General features: G+C 44.7%; 1 protein-coding gene across 4 annotated transcripts in view; it reads right to left on the bottom strand.

Moving 5' to 3' along the window:
- hnf1a (HNF1 homeobox a) overlaps positions 1–25653 on the bottom strand; it is a 184462-nt gene extending 158809 nt beyond the window's left edge. For 2 of the 4 annotated variants that reach the window (XM_068005667.1, XM_068005668.1), the window contains exon 1: positions 24984–25653. In XM_068005667.1, coding sequence (XP_067861768.1) covers positions 24984–25330 — 347 coding nt within the window. In that variant the 5' untranslated portion in view covers positions 25331–25653. The remainder of the gene's footprint in view (positions 1–24983) is intronic. The other 2 variants (XM_068005669.1, XM_068005670.1) reach the window with 1 other exon arrangement.
- Between the last annotated feature and the right edge of the window lie 21 nt (positions 25654–25674).

Here is a 25674-nt window from a genome sequence, read left to right as displayed (position 1 = left end):
AATTAGCCCAGGACGCTGGATTACTAGTCCCAGTAACATAACCACTACTCTACTGTACTCCTCAAAGATGAAGGGCTACAGTTAGGGCCTCTGCTGCTGCACAAAATGGTGGTTAGCTCCAAACATGGCTATTCCAGAAACGCAACCTGCCGAAAGAAATCACCCTGCATCAATGACTGTCCCCTTTAATTCTGAGCTTCACACACAGACACTGCAAAATTGGTGTTGAATTCAAAGCAAACTGGTATTTGTTTAATTGAGTAACCCAGGTGGAGAGCCAAAGCCCAGATGTAGACACCACTGATTAGGGTTAATAGAGTAAAAGGCAGGGTCAATGAAGAAGTTGTGATTTTCAAAGCTTTTTAAAGCTATTTTTACCTCTTTGGGTCAGCGGCTGATGTCAACTAAGCTGAGGTCATCGGAATTTGATCCAATTGCAGCTGTTAACAGGTATCATTGAAAGAGGTCCTTTTCTGCCCTCCCTGGGGCAAATACTAACGTGTTTCCCACTGCTTTAACCAGTTGCTTCACTTAGCTCTGCTCATCTCTCGTCACCATATTAATGCCAGTGGAGCAGCACTTTGAGGAATACTTAGAGCCCCCAAAGAGTCATTATCTGGTTTCCCTGCATCAGGAGATGAGATACTGTCCCAAATTTCTAAAAATTCAGTAGTCAGCTAACTTCATGCCAAACAAATACTTTAATTGTTCCATTTAAGCGCATGCAAGCACAGAAATTACAATTGTATTCCCTTTTCCCTGATGGTATCTTTATTTAATTGACTATACAATAGACGTTGTCTATCATGGCAGGGAGCTATTATAAAAGGCCTAGAGGGGGAGGATATGTGCGGCTGCTTGGCTGCATTCATAGTCATTGAAAATTTGCAGCTAACATTATTTCCAGTGAACTACAAATGAAGAAATCCGCGCTGGAATCATCCAACGCCTTTACGACGCTAAAGGGAAACTGAAGGAAAGTGATTCTTTCCAAGAATAATATCCGAGCTGTTTTTTTTTAAAAATTCAGTAAAAAATTTCTTCCTCCTTGATATCAACTCACTTCGGGAAACATTATTGAGTGTTCCCAAGCACTTAGAGGGGAGCTTTTGTTTGCCCTGTTTGGTTGTTTTGGGTGAATATAAAAGATCCCATTTGCACTTTTTTTAAAGAAGAGCAGGGAGTTGTCTCTGGGGGCGAAATTCATCTCGGAAAGTAGCGCAAAACGGGCGATAGCGAACTGGCAGCCCGTTTTACACGAAAAGAAAATCGGTCAAAGTGTAAAACGAGCTGCCGATTCGCTATCATCCGTATCGCGCCATCTAATATCACCGCCTCTGTGTCCTGACCAACATTTATCCCTCAACCAACACCATCAAAAAGATTAACTGGTCATTCACCTCATTTGCTATTTGTGGGACCTTGCTGTGTACAAATTGGCTGCTACACTTGCCCACAAAATAACAATGATTACACTTTAAATGTTATTCATTAGCTGTGATGCATTTTGGGATATCCCGGGAACATGAAAGACCCAATAAATGCACGTTCTTTCTTTTTCCCATGTGTTCTCCTTCCTTTCCTCAAAGTGCAGACTCACACTGGGGTACAGTTCCATGGGCGTTGGTGGCCCCCTGACACTTCACGTGTCAATCTTGGGGGGGTATCACAGCCCAGCTCAGTCCTGTCCTCACCCACGTCCACACACTTGCACTTTCCACCAGGAGTCACTGGATAATGATCAGAAAAGGAACCTTCCCCAGCCCAGGGAGAAGATTTTATACAGTTTCCATAGCTAAGAGTGTACTGGCAGTGATGTTCGAGCAAATTGTCCATCACTAAAACAGCCAGCATGTAGCTTCAGCTGAACTGTGATGTTTGACACACATCTGCCCTCTAGTCCTTTTGGGCACTGTCTCAATGATCTCAGCAAGCAACACTGTCTTTCTGACTCAGGTGAAATAAACAGTATTCTTTTAATATTTTCAGAGTTTAGCAGCAAAGCTAAATCTTTAGCCATCAGTGAATAAAATCAGATTGCATTTAAAAGAGCCCGAAGGGAACGTAGCAGTACCACAGTTTGCACCTGTACCTGTTCCTTATTTCCAATTAACGATATTTGTGTTTTTTCTTTCTCTCTGTATATATTGGGTTGAATTTGCATTCTGCGATATTAGTAATGAGTATGTTAATGCCTCTGCACAAACATAGGAATTGCTAGATGAAAAAAGACCAAGGCCCATCTTGTTCACCTTCTACCATCTTGGTAGTCACATGATACAAGGATAATGGAGTTGTTGACTAATGATAGTAATTAATCTCTATTAATTAGTCTACAACAGACCCAGACATGATGTGAGGAAACCCCAGTGGGGGAGAGCTTTGGGAACCATAGGTCCAAAGTTACCTGTTCCTCCCAAGCCTGCTACACTTACCACACGTCATGTCTCTAATTATTCAGATATTGTATCCCAAAATAGAAATCTATCTAATTTGCATTTGATTTGCTTCCACCATCAACCGAGGGAGTCTGTTCCATAGATTAACCACTCGCTCACTGAAATAATGGGGAGAATTTTAACACCGCATGACGGGCGGGAGAGGGTCGGGGGGGGGGTGTTAAATCGGTAAAAATTTGAAACCCGACCCCGACATGTTGCGATTGCGCCTACTTCCAGTTTAACTGCATCGGGTCTGGGGGCGTCCGAGTAACCCACTCTGGAGAGGCGGGTCAGTGATTATAATATTTAAATGAGACTCTGTTCCTCAGATTTTGGGAGTCATTTGAATTTAATGGCTGCTAGCCAGGTTTCCCGGGGCTCGGGAAACTCAAGAGAGGCCAGAGATGTCGGATCCAGTGGGAAAGTGCTTCTCCAGCACTGCTTGTGGGCCAGGAGGAGCAGGAGTGAATCTTCTGGTTCTCCCTCCCCGCAATCTCTCCCTCCCCGCGATCTCTCCCTCCCCGCGCTCGACAAACCCTCCCCGCGACCTCTCCCTCCCCATGATCTCTCCCAACTCTCCCCACGATCTCGGCAAACTCTCCTCGCGCTCTCTCCCTCCCCGTGCTCTCTCCCTCCCCGCGCTCAGCCGACCTCCCCGCGCTCAGCCGACCTCCCCGCGCTCAGCCGACCTCCCCGCGATCTCTCCCTCCCCGCGATCTCACCCTCCCCGCGATCTCTCCCACCCTTCTCACTGTCGCGCTCCAAAACCCCCCCCACCACTATGCCCCAATCCTCTCCAATTGCCGGGGTCCATCACCAGCACTCCCCGGCTGTAGGCTTCTACCGCTGGCTTTCCCGCTCGGCAGCTGGCCAACCTCTCAACCTGGCCAGCTGCCAGGTGGGAAACGGAGTTAAAAAATGCTAATGAGGTCCTGCCATTAAATTCGGCAGGACCTCCGCCTTCCCGGGATTTCCGAGTTACCCGGCTGCAAGCACAAGCTCCCCGTAAATATTGGGGCCAATGCTTCTGCAGATTAAGTTTTGAATTTACCCCCCTTCAAACGCAGGCCGTGTCCTCTGGATCTACTGTTCTGGACGAGGTGAAACGGCTTGTCACGGTCCACATTATCTAGTCCCTTTAGAATCCTAAAAACAGCACAAAATTCCTTGTGTACCATTTTAACAAAGGGGTTCATGCTAAAATAGTGGGAAGAGGAATTTTACATTCATTACTAATGTTGCACTGTGCAAATTCAACCCTACTTTTATGTTTGTGCAACTGATGAGAACATTCCTATGTTTAATAAGTACTTGCATCGTACAAATAGATTGAGCCCAAATTGCAGAGAATTGAAATATGAGATTAAAAGCTTTAGGTCCAGTTCAATGACTGAGAAAAGCACTTCAAAATGCCCACTCTGAATAGGTATCACAGAATACAGAGAAGAATTCCCTTTGCGACATCCATTATATGGAGGACAGTCAATGTTTATCAACAGTTTTTTTCTGGCATGGGTGGAGGGTTCATGATTAAAAGGACCTTTAACAACAACGGATTGCTTTCTTCAACAAAAGAAGCTTCAGGATGTGCTATTTATTCCTGTAACTCTTCATCCCCCAGCACTCACTATTTCTATTTATTTTTTTCATTCCTCAATGTTTTATTTCCCTTATATACAGAGGGTGGGATGTGTAAGAGAGACGGTGTTCGATCGGAGAGCCTTACAATGAGTGTGACTTGTGTAAGAGAGACAATGTTACAAAAGCCAGATAATGAAGGTAATGAAGGTAAGTTATTTTGTAACACATTAGTGCGGCAACTGAGAGCTTTATAATGAGAGTGTAACAGAGCCAGTTTAATGAGTAAAGTAATAGAGATAGTGTTGTAACTGAGTCTGATGATGAGGGTGAGGTGCAATCAGGACACCACTATTACTCAGAAGCTTATAACAAGACCGAGGGTAAAATAGAGATTCTGTAACTGGGAACCCCCTATAAAATTACAGTACAATCGAGACACCTCAGTGGAAGCCAGTTGATCCGGATTAACCGGTGCACCTGCCTAACAGAAGTCATACTTAACTGTCGTGTTTACACACCTACCAGAATTACTGATCTCCCCAGCTTGCTGGTATTTCAGTCAGCTGACGTTTCATTCATCCATGAGACTCGACTGTCCCGCCAACAAATCACAACATCTTACCAAGAGAACAAGGCTTCAGCTATCAAAAATGTTTTCTGGAAAGGCCGAGAAGGCAGGAATGGAAAATCCAAGCAGCTTCCTTGGATTGAGGTTTAGTTCTGCACCTAGCAAAAACAGCACTGGTCCTGGCTAATTGCATGGGTCAGATTTGGCCAATGCATTTGGAACATACATCGAAAGAAATCAGTTCTCAGGAGGTCCTCTGTATAAAGTGGACATCCTGCTTTTCACATCCTTGCTTAAATGGAAGCTACTGCATAATAACTGAGTGTTCTGATGAGAACGGGTGTATGACAGACACTGAGGAGTTACTTTACAACTAATTTTTATTCGTTCATGGGATGTGGGCATCACTGGCAAGGCCAGCATTTATTGCCCATCCCTAATTGCCCTTGAGAAGGTGGTGGTGAGCCGCCTTCTTGAACCGCTGCAGTCCGTGTGGTGACGGTTCTCCCACACTGCTGTTAGGAAGGGAGTTCCAGGATTTTGACCCAGCGACGATGAAGGAACGGCGATATATTTCCAAGTCGGGACGGTGTGTGACTTGAAGGGGAATGTGCAGGTGGTGTTGTTCCCATGTGCCTGCTGCCCTTGTCCTTCTAGGTGGTAGAGGTCGTGGGTTTGGGAGGTGCTGTCAAAGAAGCCTTAGCGAGTTGCTGCAGTGCATCCTGTGGATGGTACACACTGCAGCCACTGTGCGCCGGTGGTGAAGGGAGTGAATGTTTAGGGTGGTGGATGGGGTGCCAATCAAGCAGGCTGCTTTGTCCTGGATGGTGTCGAGCTTCTTGAGTGTTGTTGGAGCTTCACTCATCCAGGCAAGTGGAGAGTATTCCATCACACTCCTGACTTGTGCCTTGTAGATGGTGGAAAGGCTTTTGGACAGTCAGGAGGTGAGTCACTCGCCGCCTCTGACCTGCTCTCGTAGCCACAGCATTTATGTGGCTGGTCCAGTTCAGTTTCTGGTCAATGGTGACCCACAGGATGTTGATGGTGGGGAATTCAGCGATGGTAATGCCGTTGAATGTCAAAGGGAGGTGGTTAGATTCTCTCTTGTTGGAGATGGTCATTGCCTGACACTTGTCTGGCGCAAATGTTACTTGCCACTTATCAACCCAAGCCTGGATGTTGTCCAGGTCTTGCTGCATGGGGGCACGGACTGCTTCATTATTTGAGGGGTTGTGAATGGAATTGAACACTGTGCAATCATCAGCAAACATCCCCATTTCTGACCTTATGATGGAGGGAAGGTCATTGATGAAGCAGCTGAAGATGGTTGGGCCTAGGACACTGCCCTGAGGAACTCCTGCAGCAATGTCCTGGGGCTGAGATGATTGGCCTCCAACAACCACGACCATCTTCCTTTGTGCTGGGTATGACTCCAGCCACTGGAGAGATTTCCCCCTGATTCCCATTGACTTCAATTTTTCTAGAGCTCCTTGGTGCCACACTCGGTCAAATGCTGCCTTGATATCAAGGGCAGTCACTCTTACCTCACCTCTGGAATTCAGCTCTTTTGTCCATATTTGGACCAAGGCTGTAATGAGATCTGGAGCCGAGTGGTCCTGGCGGAACCCAAACTGAGCATCGGTTGATACATTCTCCACCTAATTACTGTCTTATGGAAAATAGAAATCTGGCAGATGTCCATTTTTGTATTTCTACCACTATGAAATTTCTACCCTATGTTTATTTGAATGCAACAATTTTTGAACGTAAGCTTTTAAAATAACCAGTTAAGTTCAGGAGGGGGAGGGGGAGAACAGGTGATGCATGGACTGACAGCAGTCTGCAGTATTGCCGTGGAGACAGACAGAGGGGAACAGGAATGTTCCTGCTGGCTCCATATTAAGGTAAGCAACAAAAAAAAAGACCTGTTTTTCGATGGACAGCTATGGTCCCTTTAAGGACCGCTGATTAGGCCGCTGTACATCTGAGAAAAACTGAGTGGCTCATGCTCCACCAAGTTCTTGCTAAATTTGGCATCGGGGTCCTAAAACAGTCAGTCGACCCCTGATTAGCGTATTCAAGGGGCCTAACGCCTGTTTTAGATGGACGCCCCGGGCATATAGAAGTCACTAGTTGCCAAATTGGCAGCCAACGCACTTCCAGTGGGATCCAAGGACGGGAAATCATGGCCAGAAATTGTTCCCCCCGCTTCTATTTTTCGCTCAGAAATCGGGTACGATAGGGACCAATTCCTCTCCCCCCCACCCCATAGAAAGTAGCAGGCGAGGTAGAAATTTGCTTGGCTGTGCAAAATTCCCAAAAAAGGTGTGCTAAGATGTAGTGTAATTTTAACATGGTTGGGATGGAAAGAATTTTAACCATGCTTCACTGTAAACTCATGCCCTGTCACAGATGGAGAATGCACGGCATTTTTAGAAATGTACAGTCACACTCATATTGTTCCTGGGCATTGTGTAATGTCGTCATATCAATGTGTTGGCCCTGTGCCCCTTTATATGTGGCAAGCCACAAACTCGGTTCTTTTAAAATATAGTCATAGTGCTTAAGCAATTTAGAAAATAACTGCAGTTCAGATCCCAGTACCAAGCTCATTTTGATAAGTATTGCAAATTTCATTGATTATAAGCTAGAGAGAAGAAAAATTCAAGCTTAAACATGACTGGCAGTTCCTTTTTAAAAAATTTGCAGGTTCAGATATTCAAAATCCAGGAAGTCCCGATAACTCTTTACCAGAATATTTAAAAAGGTGTTCAGTTTAATCAAAGATCCAACTTGGAGCTTCATTGCTCCCAGGCCTCAGCACCCCATAATGCAGAGATCCCACTTCCTGTGATGAAGAGATCCAGCGTCCGACATACAGCAGTGCTGCAGGCAACAGAGATCACATTATCAGTCTCAATGCCTTTTCGTTGGGAGACTTAGCTGAAAATGTTCGTTTTGGTTTTTTTTGTTCTCCAAGTGTCTGAAACACGCACAAATTACCTTTCCACCCAACTCCTGGGAAACAGGCCCCACAACATTATAAACTGGAGCTAAAGGAGACATGCTGAAATATCTGACAGACTTACAATGAGGACAAGATGTAAAAGAACCAGTGTTATAATAAACAGCCTGATGAAGAAGGTAGGGAATAACAGAGACAGTCTTATAACTAAGAGCCTTATAGTGAGGTGGGAGTTGGCTGTATAACAGTGACAATATTATAACTACAAGAGTATGGAGTGGCTTTGCAGAAATGTTCTATCTCAGGCTGTATTACATTAGATTGCATTATATATGCATTACATATTCAGGTGTCAGCCGTCGCTCAGTGGTAGTATTCTTGCCTCTTGAGTTAGAAGATTATGGGTTTAAGTCCCATTCCAGAGACTTCAGCACATAATCTAGGCTGACACTTCAGTGCAGTAGTGAGGGAGTACTGCACTGTCAGGGGTGCCATCTTTTGGATGAGACATTAAACCAAGGCCCTGTCTGCCCTCTCAGGTGGACATAAAAGATCCCATGGCACTATTTCAAAGAAGAGCAGGGGAGTTCTCCCCAGTGTCCTGGCCAATATTTACCCTTCAGTCAACATCACTAAAGCAGATTATCTGGTCATTTATTTTGTTGCTGTTTGTGGGATCTTACTGTGCGCAAATTGGCTGCTGCGTTTTCTATATTACAACTGACTACACTTTAAAAGTACTTCATAGGCTGTAAAGCGCATTGGGACATTCTGAGGTCATGAAAGGCGCTATATAAATGCAAGTCTTTCTTTTTTCTTTATTAAACCAGATATCTAAGGCTCAAGGACTATGCAAACTAGTGAACCGTAGATGACCCTAGTCCAGCCAGATTGTAGTACTGTCTTCAGCATCCTTCACAACTGTGACTGCCTGCTCACAGAGTCCAGACACAAAAAAGGAAATTGAAATGCAAATTTTTTTTTTAAATTAGCTGCTCCTGATGATTTTTGACACGTAAAATGAATACATTAATTGTAAAACACTATCTAACACGGCAATTAATATTTTACTGCTGAATTTTGTTGCAGATTTTTCAATTCCCTTCATATGAACAATAATTCTCCCAAACATACTGCCACTTAATATCACAAATTAATAAATAATGCATGTGGGGACAAATTGTTGCACTTTTGATTATGCATAAAATGTTCTCAGCAACCCCAAAACAGCAACAATAAAATAAAACATGAAAATAAAGAAATGTCTATAAAATCAGCATCTGAACATTTCCCCAGGTGAATGTCTCCACCAGCATCTTGTGTTTTACACAGTTCATTTTCATTATTGGCTGTTAGAAGCATTCTGTTGATGCAAATATTCACTTGGATAATTTATTGTTTAATTACCCTTTTAATGACAAAACAGTACATTGACTCACTTGATCCCAGTTTAATCAACTGAATTCTTCCTTTGAAAAGCATGGCTAGCTCCCCTAATGGCTTAGTTGGTAAATGCACTGCCTCCTGTGGTACTGAGCCCCACAGAGCAGGAAGGCCCAGGGCTCATTCTGTGTCATTTGTGTTCAGTATGTGTTGGCTTAGCTGATCTCAACTGGACCAATGGTAGAAGAGCTACCAGTAGTCATAGCAGCCTGGGCTGGTGAAGGGTGACGGAAGGGAGTCAGCCAGCATTCCTGCTGCTAATCGCTGTCTATTGACTCCTGCTGGAAGTGCAGATGTTAGGTGAAGAGAGATTGGACTCAGGTTTGGTGCACTCCATGTTGGAATTGCCTGCCAGTATTCAGTATCTATGCTTATATGTGGAGATGCCGGTGATGGACTGGGGTGGACAAATGTAAGGAATCTTACAACACCAGGTTATAGTCCAACAAATTTATTTTAAAATCACAAGCTTTCGGAGATTATCTCCTTCGTCAGATGATTGAATGAAAAGGTTCTCAAATCGCATATCTTATACGATGTTGGGACAGCATCACACCAATCAAAAGGTGTCGTTGTTATTCAAACAGGCCAGTCACGGAGAACAGCACGTCCCAGTACACTCGATATACATTGTGTCTTTTACACAGGCAGGCAGAAAGAAACTCAAAATGGCAGAGAGAGAGAGAGAGAATTTTAAAAAACATATACATTTTTTCCCCCTTTTTGCTGGTGGGGTTACGTGTAGCGTGACATGAACCCAAGATCCCGGTTGAGGCCGTCCTCATGGGTGCGGAACTTGGCTATCAACTTCTGCTCGACGATTTTGCGTTGTCGTGTGTCTCGAAGGCCGCCTTGGAGAACGCTTACCCGAAGATCGGTGGCTGAATGTCCTTGACTGCTAAAGTGTTCCCCGACTGGGGAAAACTGGGTAACTTGCTGCGAACGATGGTCTGTTTGAGGTTGGGTGGCTGTTTAAAGGCGAGCAGTGGAGGCGTGGGGATGGCCTTAGCGAGGTGTTCGTCGTCATCGATGACATGTTGAAGGCTGCGGAGAACATGGTGTAGTTTCTCCGCTCCAGGGAAGTACTGGACGACGAAGGGTACTCTGTTGGTTGCGTCCCGTGTTTGTCTTCTGAGGAGGTCTATGCCATTCTTCGCTGTGGCCCGTCGGAACTGTCGATCGACAAGTCGAGCGTCATATCCCGTTCTTACGAGGGCGTCTTTCAGCGTCTGTAGGTGTCCATCGCGTTCCTCCTCGTCTGAGCAGACCCTGTGTATTCGTAGGGCCTGTCCATAGGGGATGGCCTCTTTGACGTGGTTGGGGTGGAAGCTGGAAAAGTGGAGCATCGTGAGGTTGTCCGTGGGCTTGCGGTAGAGTGAGGTGCTGAGGTGCCCGTCTTTGATGGAGATTTGTGTGTCCAAGAAAGAAACCGATTCTGAGGAGTAGTCCATGGTGAGCTTGATGGTGGGATGGAACTTGTTGATGTTATCGTGTAGTCTCTTCAGTGATTCTTCGCCGTGGGTCCATAGGAAGAAAATGTCGTCGATGTATCTGGTGTATAGTGTTGGTTGGAGGTCCTGTGCTTATATGTGAAGAATGGCTGCTTGGGTGAGGTAAACACCTTTAGAAGAGGAAGGGAGAGAATTCAAGGCGGGGAGGGTGTTGGTGGAAGTGAAATGAAAAGCATAGCTGCTACAACACATCTAGGATCCCATGCTTTCTGTATTAGTTATTATCACCCGAACCTTATTAATTTGGAGTGGACCAAGGTCCAGGCCCATTCTACTCCCCTCCCAATTGAACTGAACTGATCACTTATTGGAGCTTTAATCTCTATAAGCCTTTGCTTCAGAAACAATTTCTGTTAATTCCCAAGCTTCCTTGTTTTTATATATCTTTGGAGATTAGTTGAGATGCAGTCCTTGTTCAGGGAGGGTGTCTCTTTTCTTTGTGTATTTAAAAACTGGGTCTCACTATTTCCTCTCACCCCATGTTGCTCCAATGTCTCTACATGTTCCTGCTTAGTCAGCCGAGTTGGTCGTCACAAATGGGTCCCTCAGTCTCTCCCATTGATGACGTCGCCAGATTTTCAACTGCTGCCTGCCCCATTCACGCTGGAAATCGGGGCGGCGAGCAGGTGAAAATTGAAGAGAAACAATTTTGCAGCAAGCTGGGGATCAATGATCCCAAAATATTTAACTGAGAGCTTCTATTTGGAGTTTCTCTGAGCAACCTAGACAAGGCAGAAAGGCTGATGTATTGCGAATCACTGGTGCATGCTATGGTTCTGACTGGCTTCTCTGAAAAGGATGAAAATGAAGGTGACTTTGAAAAGTGGAGAGTGGAAAATTCATGGGCAGAGGAAAGTGGGAACAAAGGTTACCTGGTATTATCGGATAACTGGTTCATTGAATAGCCCAAGATCCGCCCAACTCGATTTTCAAGTGGGCCTGGAAATGGGCAGCTAGCACTCCCACCCGTAACAGGTCTTATTAAAATATTTAAATCAGTGTTTTAGGACCCCACGCACACTCCACCCATTGGTATAAGGTGTTGAGCGGCCTAACCAGCAGCGCTCAAAGGAACCGCTCGAGGCCACTCAGCAAGCAGCTCCAAAAGCTTTTTTTACAATGATTTTGAGGCCCACTGCCAGCCACTCAATGCCCCTCCCCCACCCCACCGCCGAATTGGCTCCTTCCCCCTTCGGTGCCCGCTGTCCGGCTCAGCTCCATGAAGGAATGGCCGGATTCCCCGCACCGTGCGCCCCCTAGTGGTGAGCTGCCTGTGTACGCCTGCTGAGCGCTGCAAGCTTGCCCAAAGTATTTCATTGAGGCCTGACTGTGAAAATGGCTCGGGCCTCTCGCTGAAGCCAATGAGAAGTCAGCTTGAGTGCTCCACCTACCTCCCGACCGACGTGCGCTCCTGTAGAAAATTGTCCCCTTGATCTCCACGGAAAGCCCGAGAGATGTCCATTCCAAAACTGGGACCTGATGTGGACCCTTCCTCACTTGGAGCCAATGGAATAGCACACGCTTGGTCATCAAGCGAGATCAGTCTCCTGCTCAGCTATGAAGCTCCCTCACAGTAGATAGTCTGTCAACACTCACTATCAAGGCAGCTGTTGCTCAGTGGTAGCACTCTTGCCTCTGAGTCAAAAAGTCATGGGTTCATGTCCCACTCCAGAGACATGAACACAAAAATCTAGACTGACGCGGTACTGAGGGAGTGCTGCACTGTCAGATCTCTTTCGGATGAGACGTTAAACCGAGACCCCGCCTGCCCTCTCAGGTGGACGTAAAAGATCCCATGGCACTATTTCAAAGAAGAACAGGGAGGTTCTCCCGGGTGACCTGGCCAATATTTATCTCTCAACCAACATTACTAAAACAGATTATCTGGTCATTATCACATTGCTGTTTGTGGGAGCTTGCTGTGTGCAAATTGGCTGCTGCATTTCCTACATTACAACAGTGACTACACTTCGAAAGTTCTTCATTGGCATTAATGCATTTTGGGACATCCTGAGGTTGTGAAAGATGCTATATAAATGCAAGTCTTTCTTTCTTATATATAAATAAGAGGCTGGGTAATGTAGGGTGACCAGCACCCATGGTACTGTATTGCAGCAAGAGTGAACACTTCAGGAGAGGAGATGGTGACAAATTAGGTTATTACAAACTTAGCAGTTGCTAAGATTATTGCTGCTGAATTACCATTGAGACCAGCTTTCGAATTGTTATGTGTAACAGTAACGTCCCATTGATTAGGAAATGTTGCTTTAAATACTTGATATAGATACAAAATTATACAAAGATATGAGGTGTTCACTGAAGTTTGATAATATGATGCCTCACAATAGAAGCTAGTGCCTTTTCAGGATCTGTAATGATCACATTGGAGCAGCCCTTTCCTCCACTCGCGATGTTAATTAGCTGGCTGCTTAGGAAGTAAAGCTTTATTTTTAATCTATTACTCAAAATGTTCTTATGTACATCATTTACAAATACTTTTTAGATGTTTAGTATCTGGTAAATTGTAACATTAAGAAGTGATCCGGAGGTAGAACATTTCAAAGGAAATTCTGATAATACTGAAACATCATGCAGTGTACGGCACACACCATTATTCAGGACCCAACAATACCCTGTTATGGTTGGTGGTGGAATCACAAGCCACTGCAACTTGTGACAGAATAGTGAGATGCCTATATGTTATGTCGTACAGTTTTGAAGTAGCTAGAGTTATAATAGATGTTGCCTTTTCTTTACCGAATCTCAAAATTAAGGTCAGAAAATGTGTTTGTCTGCGGCACCAGGCTAGGGTTTTTGATCTGGAAATTAGTCAGAATATAAGGGCTTTGTTCTAGATGCAAAATAAACTGTACGTCTTCACGGCATGAACTTAGATAACTCAAACATTTACTCATAAGCATTCTGTGCAATAATTCCTACTATAATTATGCCTACTCTGACTTCAGAGGCCTCTGGACTCAATAAATACAGGAAATTCTCCCGCTGGCTTTAGTTCTGGTGGGAGATCCGAACTCTATGGATGAACTGGAATTCGTATCATCCACTTATGACATCGCATCTGGAGGGTGTACCACAAGATAAACTAAACTATTTCATCCAAAGGTTGTTCATCAAACTTTTTAAGAAATATGACCTTGAAAGTGTAATTAACTTCCCATGGACTGATTCTAAATTCAGTGTTTTTAAGTATTATGCTGTTTAGTATTTCACTGTATCATTTGCCTTCTGTGTATTAACCAATAAATAAAGCTGACTAATAGTTTTATCCTGTATGTATTGGTCTCCAGTTTGAGGAAAAATAAGAGACTGTGGTGGGCAACCCACATAATCTCCTGTAACTATACCATAATTAGGGGTTAATTGTTAAGGCTGTGTACCTTAAGTCACCTACCGCACGTATAAGGGCGTAGGCTTTAGATCACAGTATACGTGATCTGCTTATGGAAAGTGGCATTTACCTTGAACCTAAGATGGAAAATGTTGGTTAAAAGCTCAAACCTTAACTCTGATAATAAGTAATAATTTGGTTGGTCGACTGCTGCCATTGGTCCTGCTGAAACGTATGGTGGGTGGATATATAGACAGTAAAGTTGCCCTTTGCTGGAACATACTGTTTAACAGTGCCCTTTATTACTCTTTTTATTTGACTATTCCAATGGTTTCCTGGCCATCGTCAGCACTCCATCCCGCCCCCAAAGACTTGAGCTCATCCAAAAGTCTACTGTCCGTATCCAAACTTGCACCAAGTCCCGTTCACCCATCAGCCCTGTGTTCGCTGACCTACACTGGCTCCCAGTCCAGCAATGCTTTGATTTTAAAATTCTCATCTTTGTATTCAAATCCCTCCATGGCCGCACCCCACCCTATCTCTGTAACCTCCTCCAGACCTACAGCCCTTCGAGAACTCTGCTTAACTACAACTCTGGCCTCTTATGCATCCCCCACTTCCTTTGCCCCACCATTGGCAGCCGTATCTTCATCCATCTAGGCCCTAAGCTCTGGAATTCACTCCCTTAATATCTCTGCCTCTTCACCTCTCTCTCCCCCTTTAAGACACTCCTTAAAACCTATCCCGTTCTGTCCTGATGTCTCCTTCTTTAGCTTGGTGTCAATTGTTGTCTGATTACGCTACAGTGAAGCAGTATATTAAAGACACTATATAAATGCAAGTTGTTATTGTAGTTATATTTATAAGACATTGCAGCTGCCAATACGGCAACAATATGGTTGCCAACTCTGGTTGGTCATAATCCCTGAGGTTACATCTCATGACCTCCCGCCCCCACCGTTGATCACCTGACACATCCATCCTTGCAGCGCACTGCGTTCCCATGCCGAGTGGAAAGCAAACAGACTCCTCGTTACCCAATTGGATGATTCTTGACTGTCAGTCAAACAGCCTTTTTTCTCCAACTCCAATATTTTCATCACTAATACAAAAGTGGTCAAAGAAAATGAAAAAAAAAACACACCTTTCTTTTTACACCTCTGATTTTTGTCCTGGGTTGCTCGCAACAGTGTCCAGGAGATTAAACTTTAATTGCTGGAGGGTTGGCAACCCGAGACAATTGAAGTCTTGGTGACTTAATCAGACATAAGTGTGTGAGGTTTAGATTGTGATCAGAACTTGCTTCAGGATAGAAAACGTCCAACATGCCTCACCTGACTCAGCTCCGGCCAAAGGAAGCACTTTGTAAAGGTGTGCCGATGTTTTTGAGCATTCACTGAGCTCGATGTGTAGTTGATTACAGTGAGGTTTCAGGAGAATGAGGAAGGAATCCTCCTTTCATGACTGGCAAGGTTAGGAAAATGCGATCAATGTGTTAGCCAGCCCATCTAATTTTTCCTTGAAAATCCATCCAGGCAGAGATTTTATTGAAGTTATCAAGATTCTGAGGGGTACAGATATGATGAACCCTAATAAATAGTTTGACATACCACAAATATGACCGAGAGGGTACGGAATCAAGCTCAGAAAAGGGGAGGTGTAACTGCTTCATACAGCAGGAGGTGAATATGTGGAGAAGGCCATAATGTGCGGGTTAGTGTAGGCAGATGATGTTGGCACATTCAGGGAGGAGTTAATTAAGTTTTTAGTCAAGCAAGGGGTGTACGAGACAAAGTATAAATTGGAATCTTTTGAAACTTAGGAACCAGCTAAATGGACCACAGTGGTCTTTATCTCTCCTGTACATGTTCCTGAGTCACTCAGTACTTTAAAAATAGCCTCATTTTCCCCCCACTGGTTATTCTGCCTTTGGAAATCCAATAAACCCTTTGGATTCACTGGAACAAAAATGCTGAATTTCATTACTGAGATACTGACTTTAAGGGTGGGCTTGGGGGAAGGCAGGGCAGCTGTGTGTCTCTGTAGTTGCAATATCATGGTTTATAAAGACACATGGCCGCGACAGGACAGTATTTTGCCCCTTGGGGAATTTGCCGTTGCAATTTTCAACGTAAGTTCATGTTTCCTACCACATAGCAACTGCAACAAGAACAAACTAGAAAAGTTCAGAGACAGTGAAAGTTGTGTAAATCATTCAAAACACGTTCACGACATCTCGAGAAGCAAACCGATCCAGGTCTGCCACACTGTTAATGTAATGTACTGTTCATGGCCTTGTTCTACCTTATCTCACAATCTTCTCCGCCCCTACATTCCAGCTTGCACTCTCCGCTTTTCTGATTCTGGCCTAATGCACCTCCTCTCCCCCACCCTCCCCTCTCCTTTCATTCCACAAAGTGCAGAGTCTGCAGCCACCACACTCCTCCATCTGAAATTATCTCCTTATAAGATATTAAGGGGAACGGATAGGATGGATAGAGAGAAACTATTTCCACTTGTTGGGGATTCTAGGAGTAGGGGGCACAGTCTAAAAATTAGAGCCAGATCTTTCAGGAGTGAAATTAGAAAACATTTCTACACACAAAGGGTGGTAGAAGTTTGGAACTCTCTTCCGCAAACGGCAATTGATACTAGCTCAATTGCTAAATTTAAATGTGAGATGGATAGCTTTTTGGCAACCAAAGGTATTAAGGGATATGGGCCAAAGGCAGGTATATGGAGTTAGATCACAGATCAGCCATGATCTTATCAAATGGCAGAGCAGGCACGAGGGGCTGAATGGCCTACTCCTGTTCCTATGTTCCTATGTTCCCAAACCCTTCACCTCGCTATCTCTCTTCTCCAACATCAAAAGCCTTCTGAAAACTTACTTCTTACACCATACTTTCAACCTCCCCTATCTTGTATTCGATGTCTACTGCTCCCCATGTATTAGGATATTTTGTTATAGGAAGGATTTTGGCCTAAATTTAACTAGGAGATGGGATCTCAGCAGGGGGAGGGGGGGTCAATAATCATATGGGAAATCCAGAGGAAAAAATTGTGCGGTTTCCCGAGCGATCGCGACTCAACTGCAGCCACTTAACTCAACTTCCGGGTTTCACGTCCTCAAGCTGCACAGCGGGTGTACTGCGCACCCACATGACACGTTTAAAGCCCACTATTTAAAGGGCCACTCCAACAATGCATTTTGAAGGAGAAAGGAGGCAACAATGACGATGCAACGTTCCAGAGTCAAGGCAGCACCTAGGATCTCCGGCACTGCCCTGGAGACATTACTGGGCACAGTGAGAAGCAGGAGGAAGGTGCTTTATCCACCAGACAAGAGTAAGAAACCTGACGCTGTCACAAAGAAGACGTGGCTGGAGGTGGCAGACCAGGTCAGCAACAAGAGCACGGTGTCCTGGTCATGGCTGCAATGCAGGAAGTGATTTAATGATCTAACCAGGTCAGGAAAAGTGAGTACAGTTACTGATTGACCTGCATTCTGTGGTGAACAGTACCCACCCCTCACACTGCCCTTTGAAGCCTACTCCATCACATCACTCCTCATACCCACTTATGGCTCAGCGTCAAGTTACCTTCACTTTCTGTGCACTTTTTCACACCCCAATTTGTGCCCCCTCCTCTCCCACCCATCTCAATCCTGATGCAATGTGAGCAATCTGTCTGATTGTCACCCTCTGATGCATTTGCTTCATTGTCATCCTGACCCAAAAAAAATGCATCCATCCGGTGACCACTTCATCCTCACTCACTCACACGTCTGAACTTTCTCCCCTTGTAGGAGAAGAGGGCGCAAAATGCAAGGGAGAGGGTGAGGACTGGAGGGGGGGCCTCCACACATCATGGCCCTCACAGAGGCGGAGGAGGAGATATTGGAGATAAGTCGTACAGTGGAGTGCCTGGCCACCGGGGATGCTGAGACTTGCACCCCGCAAACGTCTAGGGACAGAACTTTAACATCCCTCACACACAACATGGACTGATGTTATCGATGATTGGTCTGTTGCACACCTCAGGACGCTCATCGCAACATTACTTCTGCGATGATTATTAATATTGCTGTGTGTTCTCTTCCAGGGGCATCACGGACCGAAGACGTGGTCAAGGACAATCCCTCAGAGGAGCTCCCTGCCTCCGAGGGTGCACCGTCATATCTCAGTGAGCCATCCAGCGCAGATACTCACACCTTGGTGGGTCCTATTATAGTGGTAGTTGGGTTGTCACCTGGTGAATCAACACACACAAGTGGGCACGAGCAGACACTGGTGGCAGGGACAGCTGTGGAGAATCCACGTCGGTGGGCGCACTCCTCTCCAAGCTCTGCTCAGCTCAGCACAAATGCTGAACCCCGGGGGCCATCCTTGAGAAGGAGAATGGTAGAGGTACAGGAGCAACTTTGTAAGGGAGTGGAAAACGTGCCATACACACTCTCCACAGTCGCGGAGAGGATGGAGGAGTCCAACTCCATCGCTAGTGGATTGGCGGCACAGTTAAGTGCGGGAATATCTGTGATGGAGAGAATGGCAGCCTCCATTGAGCTTCAAGCACGGCTCACAAACGAGTCCATTCAGGCCCTGACAATGGCCATGCGGGCTCAGGGCGAACTACATTCTGCTGCATTAGACAGGTAGATTGATACACAAGCACTGGCCTTACAAGGCATCACACATGTCCTCCAAACTCTTGTCCAGCAGAGTGGTAGGAGTGATGTGGCCCTGGCCCAGGAGAGGGATGATGGCGAAAGGGGACATGGAAGTGGGGACGCCACCCAAAATTCTCCCACGTCTCACCCGTTGCCCCCCTTAACCGGTACCCGCAATGCTGCCTCCTCTCCAGATGGCCGAGTCTGCCCCTGCACAGGTGCAGGCGGAGCAGTCTTTGGAGGGGCCCTCACGGGCACCAAAACCCAGAGGTCGTAGGCCGAAAGCATCTCAGCCATCTGGGCATGAATCTGAGCAACCTGCCACTACCTCTGCTGGGGATAGGGGATGCACCACATAGAAGCTGTAGGAAGAGGAAGTCAATGGTTCTGTAATCACCAAGGGTATGCACCAGGGTGTCTGACAGACTGTCATGTTTTCCATTTCTATTTGGTTTATATCACATTAAATGTTATGATTCTCACCACCACTGCCACGTCTTGCCCATTCTTGAGTCCCTTTTGTGAAAGCGCCCTTACATGTGGTTGCTCATGAAAGGTAAGACTTGATGCCACCCATTGGGTGCGTTTGCAATGGGTGTATGTGTCGTTGTATGACTGTTTTGTGCACCCTGAGGTGGGGAGTTGGAGGGTGGGGGGGGGTGGTTGGGGTTGTGGTTGCGATGGTCCTTACAGGTGGTATGAGTACTTGGCTGTAGTCACTTTGCAGATCTCCCTATGAGAATCTATCAAATATGAGTGACTCCCTGGCATGTCGAGCAGCCAGTTGAGACACTGCTTCGCCGATGGTTCGCCCATCATCGTCATCCTCCTCCTCCTCCTCGTCTTCGATGTTAATTGCAGGTGCGGCTGCTTGTGGAACACATGGGACCTCATCCACCGGTAACCCTCTCTGTTGAGTGATGTTGTGCAGGACACAACTATTATTCTGCACACCCTCGCTGGTGAGTGTTGAAGGGCTCCCCCAGATCGATCCAGGCACCGGAAGCGCATCTTCAGCATTCCTGTGGCTTGCTCCATGACAGACCTGATGGTGATGTGACTGTTGTTGTACCGCTGCTGTGCCTCACTGGTGGGGTTCCTCACAGGTGTCATGAGCCACATCTGCAGGGGTTATCTCTTGTCTTCAAAGAACCAGCCCTTAAGTCTGTCTTGTGCATGGATGTTGGATTCGCACAGAATGAAGGAGTCATGGCAGCTGCCAGGGAATTTGGCTCACACCAGCAGAAACCTCTTCTGGTGGTTGCAAACCAGCTGCGCATTGATGGAGTGATATCCCTTTCGGTTGATGAACAGTCCTGGCTCATGTGGAGGTCCTCGGATTGCTATGCCCTGTTCCCGTGGGAAGCCAGCCAGAGACTGGAAACCAACTGCCCTCTCAGTCTGACTGATGTTGTCGATGGGGATGTTGACGTAGCCGGATTCCCTGGCAAAGAAGCCATCCGTGACCTGTCGTATACACTTATGGACAGGCAACTGAGAGATCTTGGTGATGTCACCGGTGGCGCCCTGGAAGGATCCGGAGGTGAAGGAATTGAGGGAAGTGGTGACTTTAACTGTGACGGGCAATGCGATATCACCAGGCCCAGCCGGGAGCAGCTCTGCATGAAGGAGCCTGCAGATGTCTGCGACCACCTGGCGACTCAATCTCATCCTCCGTAGGCACTGCTCCTCAGAGAGATCCAGGAAGCTCAGCCTCTGCCTCTAGACCCTCTCACAAGGGCAGTGCCTCCTGCAACCTCAGCCCCTCCATTGCTCCCCCTCTGCTCTTCTGCAGATCCTTGTGGTGCACCTCTGTCTTGTGGAGCTGCAACTCCCAGAACTGCAGGCTGTACCTGCTACGGATGGTGATATGCCTCCTCCTCAGATGTTATGCTAAATACACCCATTGCACCCCCCCCCACCCCATCCTGATGGTGTCAGTTTAACGGGGTCCAAAATGTAGGTAAATATGTCTGAACAGAAGAATTCAGTCTGAACACTAAGAACTCCCAGCCAAAGACTTGTCTGAGGGAACTGATTGCCCTGCTGCAAAAACTCACCTTTTATCCCCATGTGTCAATCGCTGGTTTAAAGGTCCAAATGGGTGCCGGCTGCAACTCGCCTCTGTTTCCATGGCATGTTTCAGAGGCCATGGACACACGTTCAGGCAGAGTTAAAATCATTTCTCTGCCTCAAACCTCACAAATTAATTTAAGTACTTCAACAATCTTAATTCATTCATTCATCAGACAATTCATTCCCATAAGGAAGCCCACCAAATTTTCCATCCGTTTAAATTAATAGACAGAAAATTGGCCTGGTTCTGTTAGGGACATGCGCTCCTATATTTGCTGTACCCCAAATGATCTAATAGCACCAGACACAGGAACAGGAAATTATGCCCACTTTAGTATTGAAGTTTGCTGACAATACCAAATTAAGGGTCTTGGCAAAATAAGGAAGAAAGCAGGAGATTGCAGGAAGACCCAAACAGCTGACTGGCAGATAGGTGGCAGATGCTGTTAAATGGAGTGAAATATGAAGTCCTATATTTTGGAATAAAGAAAAGTGAAAGGAAACATAATTTAAACAGTAAGATTCTTAACAGAGCAATCTAGGGATGCAGATACATTGATCTTGGAAAGATGGAGTGCAGATAGAAAAAAAAACATTAAAAGGACAAATGGGATTCTGGGTTGTACCCATGGGTCATTGAATACAGAAACAAGGAAGTAATGTTGAATTTGTGAAAGAAATTGGTTCAGTCACAGTATTGCAGGGAGTTCTGGTCAGCCCATATTGAAAGACTATTACAGCAACAGAAAGGGTACAGTGAAGATTCACTAGAAATAATATAAGGAAGGCAAGGTTAAAGTTATGATGAAAGACTCAAAAAATTGGGTTCCTTTTCGCTGGGGACAGAGAATGTTAATGGGGGTGATTCTAATGGAGGTCTCCAAAATTATAAAAATAATTTTCTGATTGTTTCCACTAATGATTATAACAAGGAGACAATGGAATGAAAATTGGGCGGGTTCTACAATGGACAAGTGATCCGCTCCAACAGATTACCACCCAGGCAGTGAAGACGAAGATCTACTCCATAGACTCAGTGTTATCACTAGAAGAATGAAGGGGGAAGTTAGAAAAACTGTTTTCATACAGCTGGTTATTAGAATGTTTTTCCACAACTGGCTATTGAGTCAGAGACTGAGGATAATTTTCACCTTCATCTGCATTTAACTGCATCTGTCATCTATCTACCTCCCTGCTCACTTGTTTAGATCCTCCAATCTCTTGCTTTCCTCCTTAGTTTGCCATGCCCTTTAATATGGTATCATCAACAAACTTCAATATCATTCTTCTCATGGCCAAATCATTTATAGAAACAGAAAATAGAAGTGGTCCCTGGCAATTTCAAAAACATCTGTTTACCCCTTTGCTTTCTGTTCATTTGCCACTGCTCTATCCATGAGGCTACCTTCCCTTTAATGCCATGTGCTTGAGTTTTTATAACAATTCTCTTATGAGCACCTCATCAAACACCCTTAGAAAATTTAAATGTGCAACATGTGCAATCTATACACTGTAATTTCCTCAAAAATATCCATAAAATTGGTCAAGTGGACCTGCCCTTTATCTGCTCCATCAGATTACCACCCAGGCAGTGAAGGTGTAAATGACCCCCCTTCCCCATATCATTTATACAGGAATTGGATTGGAATTTAAAGGGGAAGGATATAAAAAGGATACAGAGAAAGGGCAGGGAATGGGACTACATTAGCCCCAACTGAAGAGAAACAGAGAGCTTTTATTTCTATGATGTTAATTTCATTGTGTATTTGAATGAACTTTCAGATTTCAGCAGGCTATAAGTTAAAGTTGCATTCAGAAACTCATTTTAATACATGTTGAATTTATGATATGCTCTCTCTGAAATTTCATGGTTTTTTTTGTTGTTCTGTAAGAATGAATGTGACACCAAAGAAACTTTATAATTCTTCTCCAGATTTTATTAATCAGTCTTCAGTAAATGTGTCTTTCCCTGAGGCTGGGTTCGTTTTAAACAGTGGAACTTTCACTGTGTTTTGTAAGAAAATAGAAATGGATAGATGCCTGGAGTGAGTAATTTCACTGAAGGACACCAAACATTGTCTCACATCAGTGCAGTACCGAGGGAGTGCTGCACTGTCGAAGATGATGTCTTTCAGACGAGATGTTAAACGTAAAAGATCCCATGGCACTATATGAAAAAGAGATGGGGAATTCTCCCTGATGTCCTGGCCAATATTTAATCTCACAACCAACACCACTAAAACAGATTATCATTATTGTCACGTTACTGTTTGTGGGACCTTGTTGTGCACAAAATGGCTGCCACCTTTCCTACATTGAAAGTGACTACACTTCAAAACTACTTAATTGGCTGTAAAGCACTTTGGGACATCCTGAGATTGTGAAAGTCGCTATATAAATGCAAGTCTTTCTTTTCACACTGTAAAATAAAAGATTGCTTATTGTTCTACTATCCATTCCCCTGTGCTTATAATCTTCCCTTTAACAAAATAGTTTTCAGACGGTCATTTTAAACCACCTTTGGAAACCACCATTTCAGAACAGCTTTAAAATGGATTTACTTTGAATGAACAAATACACCTGCCCTGGTCCAGCATCAAACATTACAAGCGTCAATTCTGTTCGGCACCATTCAAGCTGGACTCCAAAATGCACTGAGTTTTTTGGAATGAAATGGAGAAGGGAGTGGGAGGGGTGAGGAGGTCCCATGATTGAAACGTCAGTACATTTATCTCCCTGACTTGCAAATTACAGGAACATAGTGCTGCGAGGTCAGCCGTGCTGGTGGGTACCTGGGAATTTAACACCTGGGACACGTCGCACTCAGAGCAGCAAATAATTTCATCCAAACTCAAAATGCGCTGATATTTAATGGAAAACAGTTAAAGATTTTTTTACATGATGAAAATTTTGTACCGTATTTTATATGTTTTCCTCAAACAAAAAAAAACCTACGTGGTAGTCACCCTGTGTTAATCCTGAACTACTTTTTTATTGAACTGTTGATGTTGAGCAACAGATAAAACTTCCACCTGGACCAAAGTCCAAATCTCCTTGGAACAAACAAACGCTATTTCCCACCTTTTTTCGGCTTTTACATACTCCATTTTTTTGCTTTTTCCGCGACCTGGGCTCTGATTTAGTGACAGCTCTGCTCTCCCGTTCTCTTGGCATTCAGTAATCGCACTCGATTAGACATCAACCAGACCCTCATTCATTTTAAATGGCAGTCGGGTTGATTATTTATAGCAGTATATTAATGTAAAGTCTAAGCAAACACATTGACCCGCCCAATTAACATACAGCTTTCGGTAGCTGACTATTCCCTGTTGTAAGTTACTAAAGAGAATCCAATTCACATAACTCCAGATAATCAATTCGTTCAAATCAAATATATAACCATATATAATCGATATCCTCACCACAAAACGAATTGGAAATCCGATTATTAACGGATTCATAACCTACTGTTTAACATTCAAATTTGGTTTAATTTGTTAGAGAACTTTTAGATTGTGATGTTTTGCATTACAATTCAAGGAAAATATTGGCTAAATAAATGAAACATTAAAACATCCCCTACTATTACGAGAACTGTTTTTATATATATTTTAAACTAAGTTTATTTGTTAAAGTTTGCTAAATCGAAATAATTCGTTAGTATACAGAGTTCGCCATGCACAATCTCACTGCAGCAACTCCAAAAAAAATTAACAGTTGTCATTATACATTAGGTGATACAGTAAATTACCGTTATTATCCCGTTTTGTTGTGCAATGTTTTAGTGTATAACATGTCACTATTTGCCCAGAAGCTGTAACAGACAGCTGTCCAGTGGAGTTTCTATGGATTTAATTTTAACCAAGTTTAGTTACAAATTAAAAATATTGAGATGAATTCAATCTGCAGGATTATAAAAGACATTATTATTCACTTTTTACCCAATTCTGCCCCACACATACACACACACGCGAGAGTCATTGCACGGTGCAAATTTGTTGTAATTGACAAGTTGTACCAACGAAATAGACAAGCGAATTTGCACACAAAGAAATTAATTAATAACAGGCAACGAAATAACTTTAATCTGGGCAGACTCTCCATATCGGTCACACGCTTCCGGCCGCATGTATAATCAGTAGTTAATGATCAAATGTAACCAAAAAGGGACGGCTATACTATTTTAGTTTATATTTTGCAAAAGAACAGAGAAATAACAATCAATTGGATAATTAGTAACTAGCTGTGGCACGCCTGATACAGCCAGGCAGCTTCCCATCACACGTTCCACAGAATGGGCTGCACAAGATCAGGGAAACTTTGGATGGGACATCATTATTCTTAAAGAAGAGAAAGTAAACGGGATAAAAGGGTCCTTACTGTAGAAGCTGTTCCACTATTGCCCTTTGCTGGGCGGCTTCTTCGGGGCTGAGGTTGTCCAGTTCCTTCAGGATCGCCGGGGTGTCGTAGTCCTCGTCGCCGTCCTCTGAGCTCTCCTCGCCGGACAGTTTGTCGGGGTGATGGCCGTTCGCTAAGGGCGGCAGCGGTTCGGCTTTGGAGCCATCGTTGGGGAGGATGCTGATGGTCGACCCCTGAGCTTCGTCGGTCTTGGCAGGTTGATAAGGGTCGAGCTCATGGAGAGCTTCAATCAGGGTCTGCTTGCTGATCCCAGAACCCACCAGTGCATTCACCAGCTCCTGCTGCAAAGGTGTCAACTTAGTCCCCATCTTTTACCCCCACCCACCGAAAAAAAAGTTGTAACTGATCCACTTTTTCCCTAGGTTTTCTTTCAATTCCAATGTGTTTAACCCTCGTCATAACAAGGTCTCCCTGTTGTTATGGAACTTTCCCCACATGATCCAACAAGCTAAAATGGCAACACACTCTTCCAAAAAAACAAGAAAATCACCAAAACCACTATTTTCTACACAAGAAAGTGGCCTGCTTTGGTCATCATAAACGTAGCCTCGCTCATCTGTTTACATTCGAACTGGGCACATTTTCCTGGGTTCACATTTATCCATCCGCTCCTCCAGCCACTGAACTTTGGACCCCATTTTAACTGTTGTAC

The sequence above is a fragment of the Heptranchias perlo genome, chromosome 25 (assembly GCF_035084215.1).
Source record: "Heptranchias perlo isolate sHepPer1 chromosome 25, sHepPer1.hap1, whole genome shotgun sequence".
NCBI lineage: Eukaryota > Metazoa > Chordata > Chondrichthyes > Hexanchiformes > Hexanchidae > Heptranchias > Heptranchias perlo.
This window is presented reverse-complemented; position numbering and strand designations above follow the sequence as displayed.